Source organism: Podarcis erhardii (assembly GCF_964252035.2).
Source record: "Podarcis erhardii genome assembly, chromosome: 7".
Lineage (NCBI taxonomy): Eukaryota > Metazoa > Chordata > Lepidosauria > Squamata > Lacertidae > Podarcis > Podarcis erhardii.
In genome coordinates this window covers 2196755-2218936 of record NC_138511.1, presented here as the reverse complement: position 1 = coordinate 2218936, position 22182 = coordinate 2196755, and the positions used below count along the sequence as shown (strand labels likewise).

General features: G+C 46.0%; 1 protein-coding gene and 1 long non-coding RNA gene across 6 annotated transcripts; one reads left to right on the top strand and one right to left on the bottom strand.

Moving 5' to 3' along the window:
* Positions 1-18: 18 nt before the first annotated feature.
* LOC309346411 lies at positions 19-1767 on the top strand. The gene is made up of 2 exons (XR_014158624.1): positions 19-349; positions 597-1767. It is a non-coding gene; the product is annotated as an uncharacterized lncRNA (long non-coding RNA).
* Positions 1768-2029: 262 nt separating this feature from the next.
* Positions 2030-22173, bottom strand: GOLGA7 (golgin A7). Of its 5 annotated transcripts, none has more exons than XM_081870098.1 (6): positions 22131-22173; positions 20981-21113; positions 16841-16993; positions 12140-12241; positions 10872-10934; positions 2030-3347 (listed from the first exon to the last, which is right to left on the bottom strand). In XM_081870098.1, the coding sequence occupies exons 1-5, from the start codon at positions 22145-22147 to the stop codon at positions 10887-10889; spliced, it is 453 nt and encodes a 150-aa protein (XP_081726224.1). In that variant the 5' UTR covers positions 22148-22173; the 3' UTR covers positions 2030-3347; positions 10872-10886. The 5 variants fall into 5 exon arrangements, with proteins under 5 accessions (XP_081726224.1, XP_081726225.1, XP_081726228.1 ...); XM_081870099.1 differs by having other exon boundaries at positions 22065-22137; XM_081870102.1 differs by lacking the exon at positions 22131-22173 and adding an exon at positions 22065-22108 and having other exon boundaries at positions 20981-21104.
* Positions 22174-22182: the final 9 nt, after the last annotated feature.

The following is a 22182-nucleotide window of genomic DNA, read 5'->3' as shown; positions in this document are numbered from 1 at the left end:
GCCGGGCGAGCGCCAAGAAACGTTGACACATATATTATGAATTACTCAATGAATTAATTCACCCGCAGATAAGAAGATGAGAGCCTGGACAGAGGATGGCTTGCTTCATGGGATCAGGAAGAAATGAAGCAGCCGCGTTGGGCCTTGAGCCTGTTCTAAAGTACTGTAGTTGCTTCTGCCTTAGAAATGACAGCTGGGAGTGGTGTCTTTTTGTTTTCCTGGGTATTGTTTATCAATTAAAACAAAAAGGTGAACAAATGTGTATCCTGAAAGTGTGGCACAGAGAAATAAGAGTCACTGCCCTAGGGCGGGATGGGGAGAGAACACCCAGCAGCACCTTTTAACTTAGGTTCAGTTACAGATAGGTAGCCGTGTTGGTCTGCCATAGTCAAAACAAAACAAATTCCTTCCAGTAGCACCTTAAAGACCAACTAAGTCAGTTCTTGGTATGAGCTTTCGTGTGCATGCACAAAAGAAGTGTGCTTCTTTCTTCAGGTATCTGAAGAAGTGTGCATGCACACGAAAGCTCATACCAAGAACTGACTTAGTTGGTCTTTAAGGTGCTACTGGAAGGAATTTGTTTTGTTTTAACTTAGGGTTACTAGATGTCCCAGTTTCCCGGGGACAGTCCCCGGATTTGCAAATAAGTCCCCAGACAAATTCCATCCCCAGAATGTCCCCAGATTTCATCAAACGTCCCCGGGAAACGCAGTCTCAGCAGCCCGGAGCAGTTGTCTCTGGCTGGCTTCAGGGGCTGCTCGGAGGTCCCCATATGATGGTGGTGCAGGGGCTCAAAGATGCACCTTCCGGGCTGCCTCCACCTTCCCTGACCCCAGCAACTCAGCTGGGAAGGGAGGCTTCACGCTGCCCATCAGAGCTTGCGTGCAAGCAGGAATGGGATTGGGGCTGCTCCGATGGGAAGAGGCATCGCGCTGCCCAAGCCTTCGGCCCTCCTTTGCCTTTCACATTCCATTCCCCACCACCACCGAAGAACCAACAACTCAGGGGCTGCCCAGGCCCATGGAGAAAGGAGATAGAAGCCTCAGAGGAAGGGGAAACGTGGCAGTTGAGGTCAAGGTGGCGGCCGCCCCTCTGCCACCGCCATTGCTGCAGCATCAATGTCCCAAACATTGTATTTATTTATTTTATTTAAAGTGTCCCCGGATTCATTGAAAAAAATCTGGTAACCTTATCTTAACTCCCATCTCATGCTGTGTTGTCAGAACTAGAAAATCTGCTGTACAATAGGACAGGTTGGGGCACAGAAAATAGCTTGGGATCTACCGGGAGATCTCTGGCTGATTTGCAGGAAAGCAGAAACCAATTCCAACTCATTGTGCATAAGCAAAACAACTTTTTCCATCTGAAATAGCTAGCTGAAATGAAAAAAACTAAGTAGGGGCAAACTTTTGTGTGACAAGGCTGTGAGATCAGTTCAATAATGGTTTCCTCTCAAAAGATTCCAACTTCACACATGCAGGATCACAAGTTTGGAAGGGACCCATAGGTACAATCCAGAGTGAGTGAGTTGTCCTAAACACCTTGAAGGTACTAAGTTATGAGGGAAGCCGGTTTCCTCTTTACCATAGTAAAAAAGGGAAGTGTAAGCTATTGGCCCAATCAATATGGGGTTAGGTATTTTCTTGCAATCATTAGCCATGTTTCTATCCTCTAATGCTGCAATCCAGAGCTTCAAGAAGCAAAGGCGTTTTACTCACTGCACACCATTCTGGCTGCAAATAAATAAAAATATTTTATTTGAATGGACATTGGGATTCTGTCTTTTGTTAATTCCTCCAAATAACTGAGGATGTATAAGTGCAGTGCAATGATTTCCTTGGTGTGCAATAATATTCACATTAAAGATCCTCCAAAAATGTGTCTCCACAAATATACCTGTAACACGCAAGTTAATGTATACATACAAATAAGGCCATGGGCAGGCTGAGTAGCAGAGGGGATCTTCAATTCCCCCCAAATGTCATTGGTTTAACTTTCGTGGAAGAAAATAAACCCAAATTCAGATCAGTGCTAGCAAATGACAAAATTTATTTAAGAAAAAAAGTTACCAATCCATTAATATTTCTCAAAACTGATTGTAACGGGTGCAAAAGGCAGAACACTGTTACAGTTTAGAAAAACAACAACAGGTGTTTTGTACACTTAAATATTAAACAGACTTCTAGAGGAAAGGATAAAGAAACCAGCAAATAGGTATTGAAGAATAATCCACCTAAAGACCCTGATTCACTACTGGCTTTTTGAATCGCTCAAGAAGTGAAATATTTTATCCGTTTTTGTAGGTGGTCTCTTTTGGCAAAGCCTTGAATTCCTGGACATGGGAGGCGACAGCAACTGTCAAGCGGCTGCGCGACTCTTGCTGGCCTCTACTCAAGGGCCCACTTGGATGAATGGAGAAAAACACTTGATCCATAAGAAGGTATCAACTCAGAAGACTAAAATCTTCTATATATTCTGTAAGTGTTGCTAGAGGAATGTTGAATGCAAGTGGAAGCACTACAGGCTGCTGAGTTGCACACTGTGTGAGAGAGATCTAAAACAAAGCGCTATCATAACACCATTTCTAGTCAAGTTACCAGCTTGCCCTAAAACTTTTTAACTGCTAACAAAACTGAAAAAGCCATTTATTACCTAGCTCACATATTCAACACTTGAAAAGGGGTGGAGAGAGCAGGGGGCGGTTACACTGACTGGCACAGCATACATTTGGGCTGCCGCACTTCCGCGCATTGAACGAAACAAACCATTGACCTTCTCCTCTCTTGAAAGACACAGTGAAAGCAGAGGACTTCGTGTCCCGAAGACTGCACTAGCTCTTGGTGAAGTGTTAAAAATGAAAGCCTTTTTGAATTGTTGCTGTTACCACCACAGGAGGCTTCAACTCAAGATGGTATTTGTTCCAAGTCTCCTCTGAACAAGCAGAGAAACACCCTGCTGCCACTTCACAAACATGGGCCTCATTTCTGGAGATTCAGCTGCCTATGCCGCACTGCTGCTTTCTTCCAGAAAAGCTGACAAAATCCGAGCGCTTGCAAAAGGAGCCACTCAGCCCTTAGCCGACTCCAGTCTGGTCTTGTGCCCACTGACTCGTATGGCTGCTCAACTGGTCCTTGGAAGCTAAAGCTACCAGGCAGACGCCATTGCTTTTGGCTTACCCATATGACACAAAATGGATGCTATCCTGTCCATGGGATTTTGCTGTGAAGGAGTAGGATTTTGAGAAGTTAAGTCTTTGTGGTAGATGGCACCATGGGGTTGGCGGCAGAAGAAAGGAATGATGTTATGATGGAGGAGGTAGGGGAACTTTCTGGAACAAAAGCTGGAACCTAGGAAGAAAGAGAGCTGAGTTAAACAGATTAAAACAAAACATTGATGACTTTCCTCTCAGATATGTTTGTGTTTTGAAGGTAAAATTTTCAGTGACTTTAAAGGTTTGAAGCCTTGTACTGTTACCAGTGTTGCAAACCTGTGGAGCAGTGGTTCTGACAGAGGAGAGGGGCAATTGCTTTAAGGTTTTATTACATGTGGCCTGCATCAGGTGAAGTCCATCTGACTGGCCTGGGTGACAGCAGACTCTGATTGGCTGGAGGTTATTTATAAAAGAATAATAATAATAATAATAATAATAATAATTTTTATTTATACCCCGCCCTCCCCAGCCAAGGCCAGGCTCAGAGCGGCTTACAAGCAATAATAAAAACAAGATGAATGATTACAACTTAAAAACAAAAAATACAACATTAAAATAATGGAACATTAAAATATTAAAATGTAGCCTCATCGCAGGAGGAGAAGGAAAAGAAAAAAAGAAAGAGAGGGAGGGAGGGACTCAAATTGGCTCCAAGCCAAAGGCCAGGCGGAACAACTCAAATTGGCTCCAAGCCAAAGGGCAGGCGGAACAACTCTGTCTTACAGGCCCTGCGGAAAGAAATCAGATCCTGCAGGGCCCTGGTCTTGTGAGGCAGAGCGTTCCACCAGGCCGGAGCCAGTGTTGAGAAGGCCCTGGCTCTGGTCGAAGCCAATCTAACTTCCTTAGGGCCCGGGACCACAAGGGTGTTGCTATTTATGGACCTTGAGGCTCTCTGTGGGGCATACCGGGAGAGGCGGTCCCGTAGGTACGAGGGTCCTAGGCCGTGAAGGGCTTTAAAGGTCAAAAGCAGCACCTTAAATCTGACCCCGTACTCCACAGGGAGCCAGTGCAGCTTGAAAAGCACTGGGTGAATATGCTCCCATGGCAGAGACCCCGTGAGGAGCCTCGCTGCACTAAATAAATAAAGTACCAGCTCTGTGTCATTCTGATGAGCATCAGGCACTCAAACGCCAATTTCCAAAGGGGCGTTTGAGTGCCTATGTCATGAGGGTCCCCATGGCATCCTTCCTGTGTATGTTCAACAGCTGTGGACCATTCTGGACGAATGCCGTGGACAGGAAGCCAACCTCAGGTGGCTGGAAGAGGAAGGTGACCAAAGGACAATTTTGGCAGCCAGAGAATCTACAAAGCTCCTCTTCTACCTCAACATTACTGGAGAGCTTCAAATCATCATGCTAAATAAAACACACTTGCAGTTAATGAAGCTATTCAGAAATGTACTATCAGTCTATGCGCCTTAGGTTTAGAAATTTCACAGTGGCTTGAACACCAATAACATAGGTCCTTTGTGTATGTAATTGCTCAAAATCCCTACAACTATTCTGGAAAGCACTAGCAACTGTCAAATGAGCCATATCTAATGGATGTTGCCAAACAGATGTGGCAGTAAACGCAGCTGGCGTGGAGGGAAGAGGGTGTATTACAGCCACAGAAAACAAGAGCCTAACATGACAGCTTCCTCTCAAGAGTTCAGGGATTAGCAGGACCTTCCAATGGACTAGCTGCACTATTCTGAAGCTCACCAGCAACAGTCATACTGCAGCCAAAGGGTGTCAGGGGCCAACATTTTCCTCCAGGGAAGCCAACAACAGACTGGACAGAAATTGCTTTCGAAACAAGAGCAGCAGCAGCAATAAGCAGGACTACACTTTGTTAATCATTTGAACAATGACTTCTGGTTAAACTTTTTATATTTATAGGGAAAATCAATTGTAATTTCAACTAATTACTTCCATCAGCACTACAGTGGTACCTCGGGTTAAGAAATTAATTCATTCTGGAGGTCTGTTCTCAACCTGAAGCATCACTTTAGCTAATGGGGCCTCCTGCTGCAGCCGCACAATTTCTGTTCTCATCCTGAAGCAAAGTTCTTAACCTGAGGTAGTATTTCTGGGTTAGCGGAGTCTGTAACCTGAAGCGTATGTAACCTGAAGCGTATGTAACCCGAGGTACCACTGTACACTCCTTCTTGTGACAGGATAAAAGATCTAGAATTTCACGTTCAATAATGCTGCTGCCTACACAAGAGGGTAGATTTCAACTCCCAAATTTGGTTTTCATCCCACTTTTGTGAGGATGCACAACTTAAGGCAAGATAGATCAAACTAGAATACTCTTAATTGCACATGCTTATGAGTGAAACTTCTTTCTGATCAGCATAGGAGCTGATAGAGGACACTGACCAATCAACTAAAAATTGATCCTTGCATTATAAATCACCTATCTGGCAAGAAAGATTGAAGGGTGTTCTCTTTAATGACATATTTGGCCTGATAATGGCATTTTTATTGCCAGTTGGTGAATTCACATGTTGCCTGCTATTCAACAATGGTCCTAAAGCCAGCTTAAATATCTCTTAACATCTTTCTTTGTACCAGGTGGGTGTGCCACATCTACAACATGTAGATTGGTTGATTTCTTGGAAGTATTATTCAATCTCAGACTTATCATCAGTCCATTTCTGAGCCACTGAAACTCAGGCTGCTAATCCTAACCCCTGGGCAGAAACAGAGGGGCCCCTTGCAGTCTCAGGCTGGTGGTGGGGTCCACCTATCAGACACCTTCTTGGGGGGCGGGGGGGGGGTTGCTGACTGGATCCTGTCCGTGGCAGCTTCCACTCGCTCAAACTTCCCCACAACTGGCAATGGAGTCTTCAAGGGCAAGGTGGAAGGACCTCTCTGCTCCATGCAGACCCTCCAGCAAAGCGGACTGGGGGGGCTGAGCTGCAAGGCAACATGCAATTTCTGACAAAGTGTCCAAAAGGAAATCCTCCTCATGCCAAGCGGCTGAGGATTTCTGTTTGTCCTTCAGTGCTTGGTTACATTCTGGTTTCCCACTAGGTTGTTGGGAAAATTCACTCTCCATTCAAAACTGATGACTAGGTGACAGAACCCAAGAACCAGCATCCTGAAAACAAGCAACATGCATACAAAGAAAAACCTTAATATGCACTCTATCTTCTTAGTGACTACAACAGTATTATTCCAAACCAGCTATCACTGTTTTGTGAGTCTCCCTGTTCTCCTTTTCTTTCCTCCACATCCTCCCGATCTTGATTCCTTCTTTTCAATGTGATAGGTAGAAAATAATACTCAATCAGATTAAATAAAAAGTCTAATTATTCTATAATTCCAGAAGAATCATTAGAAGAAGAAGAAGAAGAAGAGTTTGGGTTTGATATCCCACCTTTCACTCCCTTTAAGGAGTCTCAAAGCGGCTAACATTCTCCTTTCCCTTCCTCCCCCACAACAAACACTCTGTGAGGTGAGTGGGGCTGAGAGACTTCAGAGAAGGTGTGAGTGTATGGGGGCCCTGCTCCTTCCTGCCACTCACCATCTGGCCCAGGGCGGGGCCTGAAGCCTCACAGGGACTGCTGCGCTCTGCTGCCCAGGAGGACTCTCCTGTGTGAGTGTCTGAGGGCCCTGCTCCTTCCTGCCACTCACCATCTGGCCCAGGGCGGGGCCTGAAGCCTCACAGGGACTGCTGCGCTCTGCTGCCCAGGAGGACTCTCCTGTGTGAGTGTCTGAGGGCCCTGCTCCTTCCTGCCACTTATCACCTGGCCCAGGGCAGGGCCTGAAGCCTCACAGGGACTGCTGCGCTCTGCTGCCCAGGAGGACTCTCCTGTGTGAGTGCCTGAGGGCCCTGCTCTTGCCGCTTACCACCTACCTGGCCCAGGGTGGGGCCTGAAGCCTCACAGGGACTGCTGCGCTCTGCTGCCCAGGAGGACTCTCCTGTGTGAGTGCCTGAGGGCCCAGCTCTTGCTGCTTACCATCTACCTGGCCCAGGGCGGGGCCTGAAGCCTCACAGGAACAGCTGTGCTCTGCTGCCCAGGAGGACACTCCTGTGTGAGTGTCTGGGGGCCCTGCTTCTTCCTGCCACTTACCACCTGGTGCAGGGCCTGACGGGCCGCACTAGGACAGTTGCTGTTACTGCTGGAGGGGTGCAGAGTGCTTTTAAAATGTTTTTAAAATTTTCTTTTGAATTTTTTGTATGTGGGGTGGGTGGGGGTGGGATGGATGTTTATTGGGCCTGGGAATTTGTTTGGGGACAACCGATCTCAGTGATCACGGGTAGGAGGAGGAGTTACGCTAAGACCAGACCATGTCATTACAGAGGAGGCAGGTTTAGTCGTCTGAGGACTATCCCTGCCTCCGGGTCTGGTCCTGACTGGACGGATACTAGAATCAGCAAGGGATACCCACATGACCTGAAGGTGCTGCTGTGCAATGCCAGGTCAATGATTCATAAGACCACTGCCACCCATGACTTGATCATGGATGGAGGACTTGACCTGGCATGTGTAACAGAGACTTGGTTGGATGAAGCAGATGGGCCTGTCCTTGCCGCCACTTGTCCACCAGGTTTCTCTTACGCACAGCAACCCAGGTCATGTGGACGGGGAGGGGGGATTGCAGTGATTTTTAGGAAGTCGTTAGTTTGCACCAGGCGTCTTATGGGGAAGACTCAGTTTTCCGAGTGCATGTTCTGGAAGTTGGGCAATAGGGGCAGTACAGGATTCCTTTTGGTGTACCGACCTCCCCGCTGCACCAAGGATTCCCTGCCCGAGCTGCTTCAGGTTGTGGCGAATGTTCTCCTGGAGACACCTAGCTTGGTCGTCCTAAGGGATTTTAACATCCATGCTGACACAACCTTACAAGGGGCCGCTCGGGACTTCGTGGAAAGCATGGCCTCCATGGGACTGTCCCTGAATAAGTCTGGCCCAACCCATAGCCGCGGACATGCCTTGGACCTGGTGTTTACCTCTACGGATGTTGGTGATCTGACACTAAGTAAAAGTGAAATGAAAGAAGTGCCATGGTCAGATCACTTCCTGGTGCAACTGGACTTCTCTGCGACCCATCCCCTCTGCAGGGAGGTGGGACCGATTCGGATGGTCTGCCCCCGCCACTTAATGGATCCAAATGGTTTCCAGAGAGTGGTAGGGGATGCTTTATCCCATATTGATGGCCTTTCAGCCGATTCCCTGGTGGCCCGCTGGAATGTGGAGTTAACCAGGGCTATTGACTGTTTGGCTCCGAAGCGCCCTCTCCGATTGCATGGAGCCCGGGCAGCCCCGTGGTTTTCCATGGATCTGAGGGCAATGAAACAATTGTTGAGACGGCTAGAGCGCCGGTGGCGGATAACTCATTCCGAATCTTACCGGACACAGATTAGAGCTCAACGTCAAGCCTACCAAGTGGCGATAGCGACGGCGAAGAAGACTTTCTTCGCCGCCTCTATTGCATCTGCAGAAAACAGCAGCAGGAGACTTTTTCAGGTGGTTCACAATTTAGCAGAACCACCTGCAACATCGGGCCCCAGTACGGGCCACATGATCTCCTGCAATGATTTTGCAAAGTTTTTTGAAGATAAAATCGCTCAGATTCGGGAAGAAGTAGACTCCACCGTGGGAGCAGGGCCAGGGCGGGAGAGTGCTAGAGTCCTGTCTAGTCAAGTTGAGTGGGATCAATTCCAATCTGTTACCTCTGAGGATGTGGACAGGCTGCTTGGACGAGTGAAGCCAACCACCTGTCTCCTTGATCTTTGCCCATCCTGGCTTATAAAAGCTAGCCGGGAAGGACTGGGCTATGGGCTTCGTGGGGTGGTGAATGCTTCCCTCCGTGAGGGAGCCTTCCCAGACCCGCTGAAAGAGGCGGTTATTAAACCGCTTCTTAAAAAACCATCTTTAGATGCGGCCACGATGGCCAATTATTGCCCAGTCTCAAATCTTCCATTCTTGGGCAAGGTGATTGAGAGAGTGGTTGCTGAACAACTCCAGGCACGCCTGGAAGAAGCGGACCATTTGGATCCCTTCCAGTCGGGATTCAGGCCTCATCATGGGACTGAAACTGCCTTGGTCGCACTGGTTGATGATCTCCGGCGGGCTAGGGACAAAGGTGAGAGCTGTTTCCTAGTTCTGCTGGATCTCTCAGCAGCGTTTGATACCATCGACCATAACATCCTTCTGGACCGTCTTGAGGGGCTGGGAGCTGGGGGCACTGTCATACAGTGGTTCCGCTCCTTCCTCCTGGGTCGTGTTCAGAAAGTGGTGGTGGGGGATGAGTGTTCAGACCCCTGGGCTCTCACTTGTGGGGTGCCTCAGGGTTCTGTCCTCTCCCCCATGTTTTTCAACATTTACATGCAGCCACTGGGAGAGATCATCAGGTTTGGGCTGGGTGTTCATCAGTATGCGGATGATACCCAGCTCTACCTCTCTTTTAAATCAGAACCAGTGAAGGCAGTGAAGGTCCTGGAAGGTCTGGAGGCGGTTGGAGGATGGATGGCGGCTAACAGATTGAGGTTGAATCCTGACAAGACAGAAGTACTGTTTTTGGGGGACAGGAGGCGGGCAAGTGTGGAGGATTCCCTGGTCCTGAATGGGGTAACTGTGTCCCTGAAGGACCAGGTGCGCAGCCTGGGAGTCATTTTGGACTCACAGCTGTCCATGGAGGCACAGGTCAAATCTGTATCCAGGGCAGCTGTTTACCAGCTCCATCTGGTACGTAGGCTGAGACCCTATCTGCCTGCAGACTGTCTCGCCAGAGTGGTGCATGCTCTGGTTATCTCCCGCTTGGACTACTGCAATGCGCTCTACGTGGGGCTACCTTTGAAGGTGACCTGGAAACTACAACTAATCCAGAATGCAGCAGCTAGACTGGTGACTGGGAGCGGCCGCCGAGACCATATAACACCGGTCTTGAAAGACCTACATTGGCTCCCAGTGCGTTTCCGAGCAAAATTCAAAGTGTTGGTGCTGACCTTTAAAGCCCTAAACGGCCTCGGTCCAGTATATCTGAAGGAGCGTCTCCTCCCCCATCGCTCTGCCCGGACACTGAGGTCCAGCTCTGAGGGCCTTCTGGCGGTTCCCTCACTGCGAGAGGCCAAGTTACAGGGAACGAGGCAGAGGACCTTCTCGGTAGTGGCGCCCGCCCTGTGGAACGCCCTCCCATCAGATGTCAAAGCGATAAACAACTACCTGACATTCAGAAGACACCTGAAGTTTTTAATATGTGACATTTTAGTGTATTTTTCATCTTTGTTGGAAGCCGCCCAGAGTGGCTGGGGAAACCCAACCAGATGGGCGGGGTACAAATAATAAATTATTTTTATTATATTATTATAAAGAAGTGTGACTGGCCTAAGGTCACCCAGCAGCTGCATGTGAAGGAGCGGAGACACGAACCCGGTTCCCCAGATTATGAGACTACCGCTCTTAACCACTACACCACACTGGCTCTCAATTCTGTTCCTTCATTTGCTGCTAGAACAGCTCTCCAGGGGTTTAACATTATTTTAAAATTTTCACTTATTTAGGGCTACGTGAAACAATCATAATGCAATAGTATAGGGTTGTTTTTCCCATGAACTTTAAATGCAGAAACCATTTTCTTTGGTGGGAGCAGTGGGAATAAACTATTTTGGTGGGGTTTTCTTTTGTAGAGAAGCAGATCACAAAGCAGCATCTACAGTTAACACTTACCTTGGACCTCAGGATTTATCTCCCACTATTCACACCTCTGTCTTCATAAATGGTAATTTCAATCTGCACAGCAGGGCTGTTAAAAAAAATACACTGCAGAAGAGGCATGTGGGTAAAAACATCAAGATAGCGAAGTACTGAATCTTATATTGCCCCACCCCCACTTAAGGGGCGAGAAGAACCTCAGCTCAGTGCTTTGCCTGCAGAAGACACCCGGCTCAGTCCTCAAAGGTCTCCATGGGAATGTCCCCTGCCTCAAAGCCTGGAGAGCTGCTGCCAGCCAGTGCAGACAATGCTGTGCTAGATGGGCCAATGAGTCTGACTCAGCCAAATTCTTTCTTTCTAAATGTTATACTATTAATGAACTAGCATAAACCCTTCCCCACCCCCACTTTGAATTCTGGAGGAGAAATGCCAACCGCTGCTCCTTACAGGCAAAGGCGGCTGCAAAGCACTTTACTGCCCTCCCAATGAGAGCCCGTGTTGCCTATGCCCTTGTCAGAAGCAAAATCTACAGAATGGGGGGAAAGACTTCTTGGAAGGCTCTTTTTGCTATAGCTGATAAGCAACACTCAGAAGGAAGCTTGTTCCCTACCTCCAAGGATCCCCAACCAGTACTCTTTGATACCTGTTAAGAAGAGTCCAGGCAAACCGGCCTGTACACCTGAAGCTGTGAAGAACACCCCCATCACTTCCTGGTGTGTCAACATAACAGGCCTCACATAGCAAACTACAATTCTGCAGAAACTGAAGCAAGAGATGCTTCTCTTCTGCTTGGAGCAGCCTCCCTAACCAGCACTGATGGTAAGGTTCTATCTGCCAGCTTCACCCCATGTGCTATCAAGCGAAAACTCAACAGAAGTAGCAATCATTACATATGAAGTGATTTCCACACCTAAGAAAGGGATTTCTTCCATTCATATCCCACCCTTTCATCCAAGGTTCCTTCCCCACTCCCCCACAACAACTCTGTTAAGACCAAGACTGAGTGACTGGCACAAGGTTACCTAGTGAGCTTTTTGGCTGAGTGAGGAGCACGAATCTCTCAAGTCCTAGGCCAACACTAATTGTGAAGATAGTTAAGGGGCTGTGCTTACACAACAAAGGCTAAAACAAGATTTGCTCAAAAGCTGGAGTAAAATACTAATTTCATCCCAGCAGGATTTGTTTGTTTAATGGCCACAGGCTGTTTTATTGGTTCACAAAGGCACAAACAGATATGAGAGCTACCAGAGCACAAAAGGTTAGGAAGCCACAGAAAAAGATACAACTCTAAGCCCTCTCTCAATGGGGTCCGTCAGGAGGATGCCCTGTGGGGCATAGATCTTCTCATTCTGTTCCTGAATGTACTTGGCAATCTTCTTCAGAACCTTGGGGAAAGAAGAGACAAACGTTCTTGTAGCATTTGCATCCAATCTGCTTCTCAAAACTATGTTTGCAAAACCATGTTTAAAGTAGTAAAGTCCTTTTACAAGCACCTGTAGGAAATGTTATTTCGGGGGGGGGGGGGACTAGGGACGCATCAGAAGATGGCTGACAATAACATCTCTCCGACCCACACGAGGTAATTAAGAGGCTGTGATGGGAGTAAACAGCCTCCCGGCCCCCCAAGTGTGTGTATGGGACTGCCCTTGCCTGCTGTGCCCTATATCACCCCCGAATTTGAGGGGGTGGGGGCACTAGGCAGAAAGCCCTTGTGCGGATCTCGGCGCTCCTGGACGTTGCCTCTAGCTGCAGCAACTTCAAAAGAAACAATTAGGAGGAAGCTAATGCACATATTTCAAGGAAGAATGGGGAGTAAAGACTGCTAACCAAAGAGATCTCTGAGAAACAAGACGGGTCGGAGAAACAAGAATAAATCATGAGAAGACACAACAAGGCTCGGTATGTTCGGCAACGGGACTGGATGGGGGAGGGGGGGAAACTTTCCTTTCTTTTCTCTATGTGATTAACCAAGAATCCCCCCCCCCCCCAAGTCAGAAATGCCGTTTAAATGACTTAAGCTGTGGATTTAAGACTGTGTGGAGATAATTTTCTAACCAAAGCATGTTTCAAGAAGATCGTGGAAAGCATAAGAGCTTTGGAATGATGCAGCAAAAAATAGCGTCCCCATTTTGGCAAGTTCTGTCGAAAGACTTATGTCTGGGAGGAGGAGTAGATTTGTTTTCATATTGTGGGTAAGCATCCTCAGAGGACTAAAGAGCGACAGATTTGAGAGATTAATGATGGAAAGAGTGCTGTTATTTATGAAAGTGATGATATATGGAAACCATCTTGATATGATGATTGGACGAACGGAAAAATTCACACAGGATTATAATTGGTTTTTACCTGCTTAAGGAGATTATCAGAAGAGATCATAAAGAAAAAAAGAAAAATATACGAACAAGATGAGATGTGGAAACAGCAAGATAAGACTGGATAGAGTTATGAACATTATTTGGACAGATTTCTGGATATTAACGCAGCAGCAAGAAGATGATCGGAATCCCCCCTTGGAACTTGAAATATGGGTCCCCCCAACAAAAATTTAAAATTCGGAATTTATGTGATGTGATTTGATTGGTCGGTTAATAAAAATTATTTTTTTTTAAAAAAGGAAATGTTCTTTCTGTTTCAATCAATCCCAGTGATAAGCAATGTGAGCTGCTTCAAAGAGTGGCAGAAGGATATTTCAAAGGTATTTATCTGGTGAGGAAAGAAGCCAAGGATAAAATATAAATTATTAACAGATCTTAAGGAAAGAGGTACCTTCTCCTTACCAGATTTAAAATTATATTATGAAGCTTCTTGCATATGCTGGATCCAGAATTGGATAATATTAAAAAATGCAGATTTATTAGTTTTAGAAGGACATGATACTAAATTTGGATGGCATGTGTACTTGTGGTATCAGAAGGCAAAAGTACATAAAAACTTCCAGAATCATATAATAAAAATTGTGATTTTAAAGTTTGGGAAAAATATAAAGATTTGCTAGAACAAAAACACCATGGTGGCTTTCCCCACTGGAAGCAATATCCGTGAAAAAATTAAATATGAAACCTAATTGGGCAACATAGAGAGCTGTTAACAGAAATGAATAACCAATTAAAATTGAAGGAATTTCAAGAAGAGGAAAGGTAACAGACTGGTAACAATATTTTCAGTTAAATGAAGTATTCAAAAATGATAAAAAGAAAGGATTCACCAATGAAATCTCAAATTTCCAGAGAGAAATAATAGAAAGTGGTACTAAATTATTATCAAAAATGTGTAACTTGTTGGAATGGGAAACTAAGGATGAAGAGGTCAAGTGTGTTACGATAAAGTGGGTAAAAGACGTGGGACATAATATTCAGATGACAGATTGGGAAAGACTATGGAAGAATGATATAAAATTCACAGCCTGTACCTTACTTAAAGAGAATTACATGATCTATAGGTGGTACAGTGGTGCCTCGCAAGACGAAAAGAATCCGTTCCGCGAGTCTCTTCGTCTAGCGGTTTTTTCGTCTTGCGAAGCAAGCCCATTGACGGCTTAGCGGCTTAGCACTATTAGCGGCTTAGAAAAAGGGGGGGAAAGGGAAAAAAACCCCGCAGGAACTCACAAGACATTTTCGTCTTGCGAAGCAAGCCCATAGGAAATTCGTTTAGCGAAGCACCTCCAAAACGGAAAACTCTTTCATCTAGCGAGTTTTCCGTCTTGCTAGGCATTCTTCTTGCGGGGCACCACTGTATTTAACACCGGTTAAATTGGCCAAAATGTACAAAGCAAGAGAAAGTAAGTGTTGGAAATGTAAAGAAGTAGAAGGTACGTTTTTTCATATGTGGTGACAATGTAAAGTTATTTTAAAAATTGGGAAACGATATATAATGAATTGGAAAAAAATAAAAATAACCTTTGTTAAAAAACCAGAAACTTTCCTATTAGGTATTACAGGAATGGATTTACGTAAAGAATACAAGAATTTGTTCATGTATGCAGCAATGGCTGCCCGGATACTGCTAGCCCAACACTGGAAAGAAGAAGTCCCCACCAAGGAAGATTGGCAAACTACCGTAAGTCAATGGAGTATGCGGAAATGGATAAATTAACTGGGAAACTTAGCGATCAAGATGACAACAAATATAAAAAAGAATGGGAAATGTTTATTGCATATTTACAAAAGCAATGTATGCAAGTTAATACGTTAGCAGGATTTTTAAAAACACTTACAATGTTATAGACAATGTTTAAAGTTGGAGTTAATTAGAGATAAAGATTTTTTTTTTTTTGACATGCATGAATGAAGATAATACAAAGGAACCAAGGGAAGGAGTGGAGGGAAGTCGGGGGATTCAAGTAATCCCATAATGTGGATTTAATATTGATTGTGTATAGTTGTTTTAAATGTCTCATTTTTTCCCCCTTTAATGTAATGATTTAGTTTTTGTGTGTGAAAATTAATAAAAATATTAAACCAAAAGAAAGAAAGAAAGAAAGATAACAAAGGTGGTGCTGGCCTGTTTGCAGAGTCTCATGATCAAGGAAGTACCTTGCCTCAGTCCCAGCAGTAATGGCTGACCCTACAGATTGTTGGGCAGATTATCAGGATAATGAAAGTAAAGTGCTTTGAATATCAGGGCGAGTACTGCATAAATAGCCAGCTGCATAGGCAACCACGTCTTGCTCTGCTGTTTAGTTAGCTGGTACATTTTATACTGCTTATAGATGGCATATAGAAACACAAAATATTGTTTTGTGTTTCAAATTTGCCTCCTAACTTATCTGTAACATGTTAAGCAGCTTGATCCAACTATGCAGTTTTATTAAATAACTGAACAGCTTCAATGCACCCTGAAGGCCAGGACCAGTGGAAAAATCTGAAAATTTAAAGAAACATAGGCCAAGGTTATCCAGATAATAACTAACTGCCAACAATATTTATTACTCTTTTGAAGCATTAGTAAATTATTCATTTACAGAAAAAAGCATTTAACTCAAGTATGGTCTTTGGAAAGTGTGCTTTTATTCTACGTCTAGAAGGTCGGCAGTTTGAATCCCCACGACGGGGTGAGCTCCCGTTGCTCGGTCCCAGCTTCTGCCAACCTAGCAGTTTGAAAGCACATCAAAGTGCAAGTAGATAAATAGGTACCGCTCCGGCGGGAAGGTAAACAGCGTTTCCGTGCGCTGCTCTGGTTCGCCAGAAGCGGCTTAGTCATGCTGGCCACATGACCCGGAAGCTGTACGCCAGCTCCCTTGGCCAATAAAGCGAGATGAGCTCCACAACCCCCAGAGTCGGTCATGACTAGAACTAACGGTCAGGGGTCCCTTTACCTTTTATGGTCTTTGGAAAGGGTGCTTTTATTCTAAGTCAAGCACAGCAAACTTTAAAAGTCAACTTGGATATTTACTGTGGTTGGATCTAAATACCTTGAGTGTCCTTTCTTGAAAGCCAATATATTATAAATGCATTCTGAGTAACCTCAAAAAGCAAGTAACAAAGGCACCAAATCCAGATTACATAATCTCAGAAACAGAAGCACCATGGTGAGAGGAAATGGACTCTGGAGAACTAAATAAATATGTCATGCTGGCTTAGGAGAGAAAGCAAAGCACCTCTTATTCAGAACTGTGTGGCCAAGAGACAGTTGGATAGCCTTTATAATGTCAAGAAAGTGATTGATGGGAGGGAAATGCATCCACCCATTTATGAAAACTATCCTGAAAATTCATCTGGGGCCAGAAAGCCAACTAGCAGAGGGAACTGCTGCTGTTTCCCAGTGCTTTCCTTTGTTAAAGGCAGGCAGGCAAGCACCAGAAAGCTCTCACTCTTACCAGAAAGTGAGAGCAAAGTTTATTCCTGGGGACAGAATGGTGCCACTGGCCTTCATTGCTGCAAGAGACTAACGTGCCTGTTTTTGTGGAATTACTTTCTGCCATTGACAACTCCAGTTTGCCCATGTTGCACCCTGCCCTTTCCAGAGGTCACAGTAACTCAATGTACCTTTTCATAATGTGTTTCCATGCACAAGAATATAGTGTAGGCAGTCAAGCAGGCCAGGCACCCTTCAAGGTAAGATTGGCTCCCAAGCTTCTCTGCTTCTGCATAAAGATTGTTTAGAGTTCGCACTGTTTCTTCAAACTGCTGCCTGTCGACCTGAAAAAGGCATCACATTTAGCAGAAGGCATTCAACCTGGTTCACGTAGCAAACTCCAATGCATATATGGTTTTGTGTGCAGTGATAGCTAAGTACAGTGGTGCCCCGCAAGACGAATGCCTCGCAAGACGAAAAACTCGCTAGACGAAAGAGTTTTCCGTTTTTTGAGGTGCTTCGCAAGACGAATTTCCCTATGGGCTTGCTTCGCAAGACGAAACGTCTTGCGAGTTTGTTTCCTTTTTCTTAAAGCCGCTAAGCCGTTAATAGCCGCTAAGCCGTTAATAGCCGCTAAGCCGCTAATAGCCGTGCTTCGCAAGACGAAAAAGCCGCAAGACAAAGAGACTCGCAGAACGGTTTAATTTCATCTTGCGAGGCACCACTGTAACAGGTAAACCTTTGTTTCTAGAGGTGAATGTTTTCCAGTGGAGACGTCAGCTTATATACAGGCCCAAACAGCATTCTTTAAAAAGTATTTGCATGCAGTATACAGTGGTACCTCAGGTTAAGTACTTAATTCGTTCCGGAGGTCTGGTCTTAACCTGAAACTGTTCTTAACCTGAAGCACCACTTTAGCTAATGGGGCCTCCTGCTGCTGCTGTGCCGCCAGAGCACGATTTCTGTTCTTATCCTGAAGCAAAGTTCTTAACCTGAAGCACTATTTCTGGGTTAGCGGAGTGTGTAACCTGAAGCGTATGTAACCCGAGGTATCACTGTACTAATTGGCAGGCCTGTGCAGTGGGGAGGGGCAGCCAGCTATACTTGCTCTGGCGACTGGAGGGCTAAGCTGACCTGGGGCCCCCACCATGAGCCTGCCAGACTTACACTGTCATGTGAAGAACACCCCATGTCTCCCAGCCGACTGGAGACTCCCACAACAGGCCTCAGACAATCTCTGCACAGGTCCACTAAAAGGCTTGGAAAATGAATTTCTTTCAAATCCATTTTGGATACAAACCAACTAACAAAACAAAATTAAAGAAGCACTGAATTCAAATGGCAGTAGGGGCAGTGATCTCACTGTGGAAGACAATGGCTTCATTATTATCACCACCCTTAAGGATGACAGCATCAAAACTGTACTAAGTCGCTGTCTCCTTTTGTTTAACTTCTGAGCTGGTACCATTTCGCGTTTAGCTGCAGGAAGCCAAGGCTCAGGCTGCAATCTGTCACACGCTTATATTTGAACTCAGCCAAACTTTCAAGGAAATGTGCAGAGGACTAAGCTATTGGGCAAGATGCTCTTGCAGTTTAAGACGACCCCTTGGATTCTTGTGAGGTTAAAACACTGCTGTAAGTTTCTGGAGGAAAGACAGTACAGTAGTACCTTGGTTTTTGAACAGCTTAGTTCCCAAACGTTCTGGCTCCAGAACACAGCAAACCCGGAAACGACTGTTTTGATTTGCGAACTATTTTTGGAAGCCAAACGTCTGACAGGGTTTCCATGGCTTCCTAATCAGAAGCCGCACTTTGGTTTTCAAACGTTTTGGAAGTTGAACGGACTTCCAGAACAGATTCCGTTTGACTTCTGAGGTACAACTGTATACATGTAGTAAGTTAAGAGCCCCTGTTCAAGTCTCACCTAACTAAGCTCATTGAAGGTGGTGCCCTTGCCGTGTCACTGCTCTATGAACACACCCTCAACTCTTCAAGATCAGGACAATACAGTGGTACCTCTGGATGCGAACGGGATCCATTCCGGAGCCCCGTTCACATCCTGAAGCGAATGCAACCCGCGTCTGCACGTGCACGGGTTGCGATTCGCCGCTTCCGCACATGACGTCATTTAGAGAGTCTGTGCATGCGGCGAAACCCAGAAGTAACACACTTCGTTACTTCCGGGTCGCCGCAGAGCGTAACCTGAAAATGCTCAACCTGAAGCACATTTAACTCGAGGTATGACTGTACTGTGCTGAGAAGAAAAAGCCACTTTGAGGTTAATGTGATGGGGGCCGGGGACGACCATTGGGTGGTCTTCCAGAGTTGCGCCTTCACCCTTTCACTTTCCCCTGCTTGCTTGCTTCAGTTTGGAACATGTAATGGGTGATCATCTAAACCAGGCATAGGCAAACTCGGCCCTCCAGATGTTTTGGGACTACAAATCCCATCATCCCTAGCTAACAGGACCAGTGGTCAGGGATGATGGGAGTTGTAGTCCCAAAACATCTGGTCTAGCAGGGAGTTGTATTCTTTATTTTCCATTGCTGAAACATCCCCATGCACTATTTTGCTAAGTTAACCTTAAGCATGCAAGCTTTTAGGCAACTCTCCAAATGCAGAATGTGAACCAACAATCAAGAATACAAACAGAATCCAATGAGAAGATACGACGTCACTGTTGCATTAGGCACACTAAGTAACCTAGAGAACTTCCACATACATAACGTGACTCAAGAACAACTCAGCTGCTTTTAACTGCCTGGGCTTGAGTGTGCAGCTGGATCTACAAGTTCAGCAAAACTTATACACAGGAAGTGACAATCAATAGAGAAAACACAAAGATGTTCATGATCTTGGGTTTTCACTAGATAGCCCAAGTTTATTTTGATACTAGAAACTTACAACCCATGAAAGGTTGGTCTCTAGTAATTGCAAATAAAAGGCAAATACAGTGGACACTCGGGTTGCGAACGTGATCCGTGCGGGAATCACGTTCGCAACCTGCAGCGCTGCATCTGCGCATGCGCAGGTCACGATTCGGCACTTCTGCGCATGCGCGAAGCGCAATTTAGCATGTGCCGAAACCCGGAAGTAACCTGTTCCGGTACTTCCAGGTTCGGCGCGGTGCACAACTCAAAATCACACAACCCGAAGTATCTATAACCCGAGGTATGACTGTATAATGACACTTAGTTATTGAGCAAAGGAATTGGCAATTGAAAGCCAGCGGCAAAACTGGACTACAAGGGTTTTTCACAGAGCACTTCACTATAGCGCTTATTTCCAAGGATATAACCCTTTATCACACACTTCAGGCACCTCCTTCTATACTGAGCCACAGCCTTTTTAATACCTTCCCCACCCAGTAACAGAAATGTAAACTGTCACCAGGATAAGGACATAAGGAGTTTATGCCCTCAGCCATGCACAATCACTTGGACTTTGCACACATCTGTAGCTGACGTGCATTGAGGGATAACATAAATAAAAGAAATGTTGATTTCACACTAGTACTTATTTACATATGGTTACAATTCTCTCTCTCTCTCTCTCCTGCCATTCAAGATACAATCGTTCCAAACTAGTTTACAAGTAAAATTAAAACAAAAATTTAAAAATCAAAAGAAAAAAGGGACTAGGATCCTCTCCACAGGAAAGCCGATGGTAGATCACACTGGTCCTGAGATAAGACTTTGCCTGTCTGACTCCCTCTCTCTCTTGGAATCCTTCCAAAAAGAGCAGAAAAAGATTCAGGAGGAGCAAATCTGGGCACAGGCAGCAGCGCTGACCCTTTCACCCACACTTAATTTAAAATCTGGTCCCTGTTTGCCAGCCAGAACTTTAGAAAGCAAACAAAAAACAGTAAGGCAGATTGCCACCCCTCCAAAGACCATACACAGCTGATATCTAGACTCTGACCGGGAATTGGTGGGTCCAATTTGAGGCATTTTTTTAAAAAAATGAAGTGTGTAGTTAACGGGTGTGTAAAAATACTTCTGTGTTCCAAACAAGAATAAGAATGCTTTTTAGGACTCCCAAAGGAAGGGAAAATTAGTTTTCCTAGCTTTTAATATTGCTGCTTTTTCTTTGTATATTTTCATCAAAACTTCAAAACCTAAGTTTTATTGATTGCTTTTAGCTGCTGTGCACCTTTAATTTTATAAATTTGAATGTTCCAGTTTTTATATTATTACTTAAACTGGAATCATGAACATTACTGTGGAAAAGTCACCCTTTCTATCAACTTTGGATATGTCAACTTGGGTGTAACCCAACTCTCTCCCACTTGTGTCAGACTGCAAGGGATGACGAAAGCATGGAGCCCTTACTCGATTCTCCAATTCTGGAGGAAACTTGGTCTGGAACTGGCATTTGGTGCCACTGCTGTAGTCCCGCTGGACAAAGACCTTGCTGGCAACAGGCGGCTGCTGCGGCCTCATCTCGCAACTCGAACTGGCCAGTCTAGAGGTGGGAGGAAAGAGAACATACACAGGGCTGGTGAGGGGGCTCCTCATCAAGACAGGCACCCACTTTCCTTCCACAGCCTCTCAGCCTCCATCAAATTCCAGCCAGATCAGTCATTCCTTCCCTTCACCCCCCTCTTAACCTTTGCCTCTGCTGGTCTCCCACTCCAAACTGCCACCCAGGGGTGCTCTTTAGGGAGTGAAGTCTCACCGACTGTGTTTCACAGGATCTGCCCCTTATTCATCAGGAGCACTTGCATGTGACCACCTCACTGGCTCCGTACACAGGGTGACCATTGTGATGAACAATGGGCCCATGTACTTGTCCTACATACCGGAGGTACCAATCCCTTAGTTTAAAAAAGGACAGACACTTGATCTGTGTGGCAACAAGGTTAAAGTTACTGTGACTTCAAGCAGCCGTGGTAATTATCTTCATGCAGATTGCTGTTTTGCAATCTAATACACAGAAGGACAGGCCTTTAAGCCTCTCTGGGACCTACACCAATTCTCCAAGGCCCTTTTCCTCTGAAAACTAACTCAAGTTACACCCCAACGCCCTCATTTCATGCTATCCGGGAGGGCAACCCATCACACCTCCCTCTCTAAAAAACCATGTCTTTTGAAAGAACACCCCCCCCCGGACATGGAAGGGGTGTTTTCTGTTCGCCACACGGTTTTTGTAGCACTGTTTCCCCTTCCTTTTTCAAAACTAATGCCACCCCAGTTTATCCTTTGGGCTTGCACCCGCCGAGCCTCGGACTGGGGGGGGCTCTGGCCAGGGCCGCCGAGTCCACCCCCGCCCGAAGCGGCCCTGGCCAGAGCCCCTCCCGAGGCCCAGGGCGCCGCGCCTCGGAGGCGTCTCCCCGGGCGGGCGGGGGCGGGCTAGATGACCCCTGGGGTCTCCGCCGCCAATTCCAGCCCCCATCCCCTCCCGCTCCTCTCTCACGGGCAGAGCCGGAGCCCCTCCGCCGCCACGGCCAGCTTCCGTCGCGCGCCCAACGCCCTCACTTACGGCTGCCGTAAAGCCATCTCCCCGCGGTCACGACGGAGCCCGAGAGCGGCGG

What these genes read in the sequence shown, in the direction of transcription:
- GOLGA7 (XM_081870098.1), bottom strand. An exon ending in CTCCAGAATTGGAGAATCGA is followed by an intron (nt 16,994 to 20,980) that starts GTAAGGGCTCCA and finishes TGCCTTTTTCAG; the next exon opens with GTCGACAGGCAGCAGTTTGA. An exon ending in TGGAAACACATTATGAAAAG is followed by an intron (nt 12,242 to 16,840) that starts GTACATTGAGTT and finishes TCTTTCCCCAAG; the next exon opens with GTTCTGAAGAAGATTGCCAA.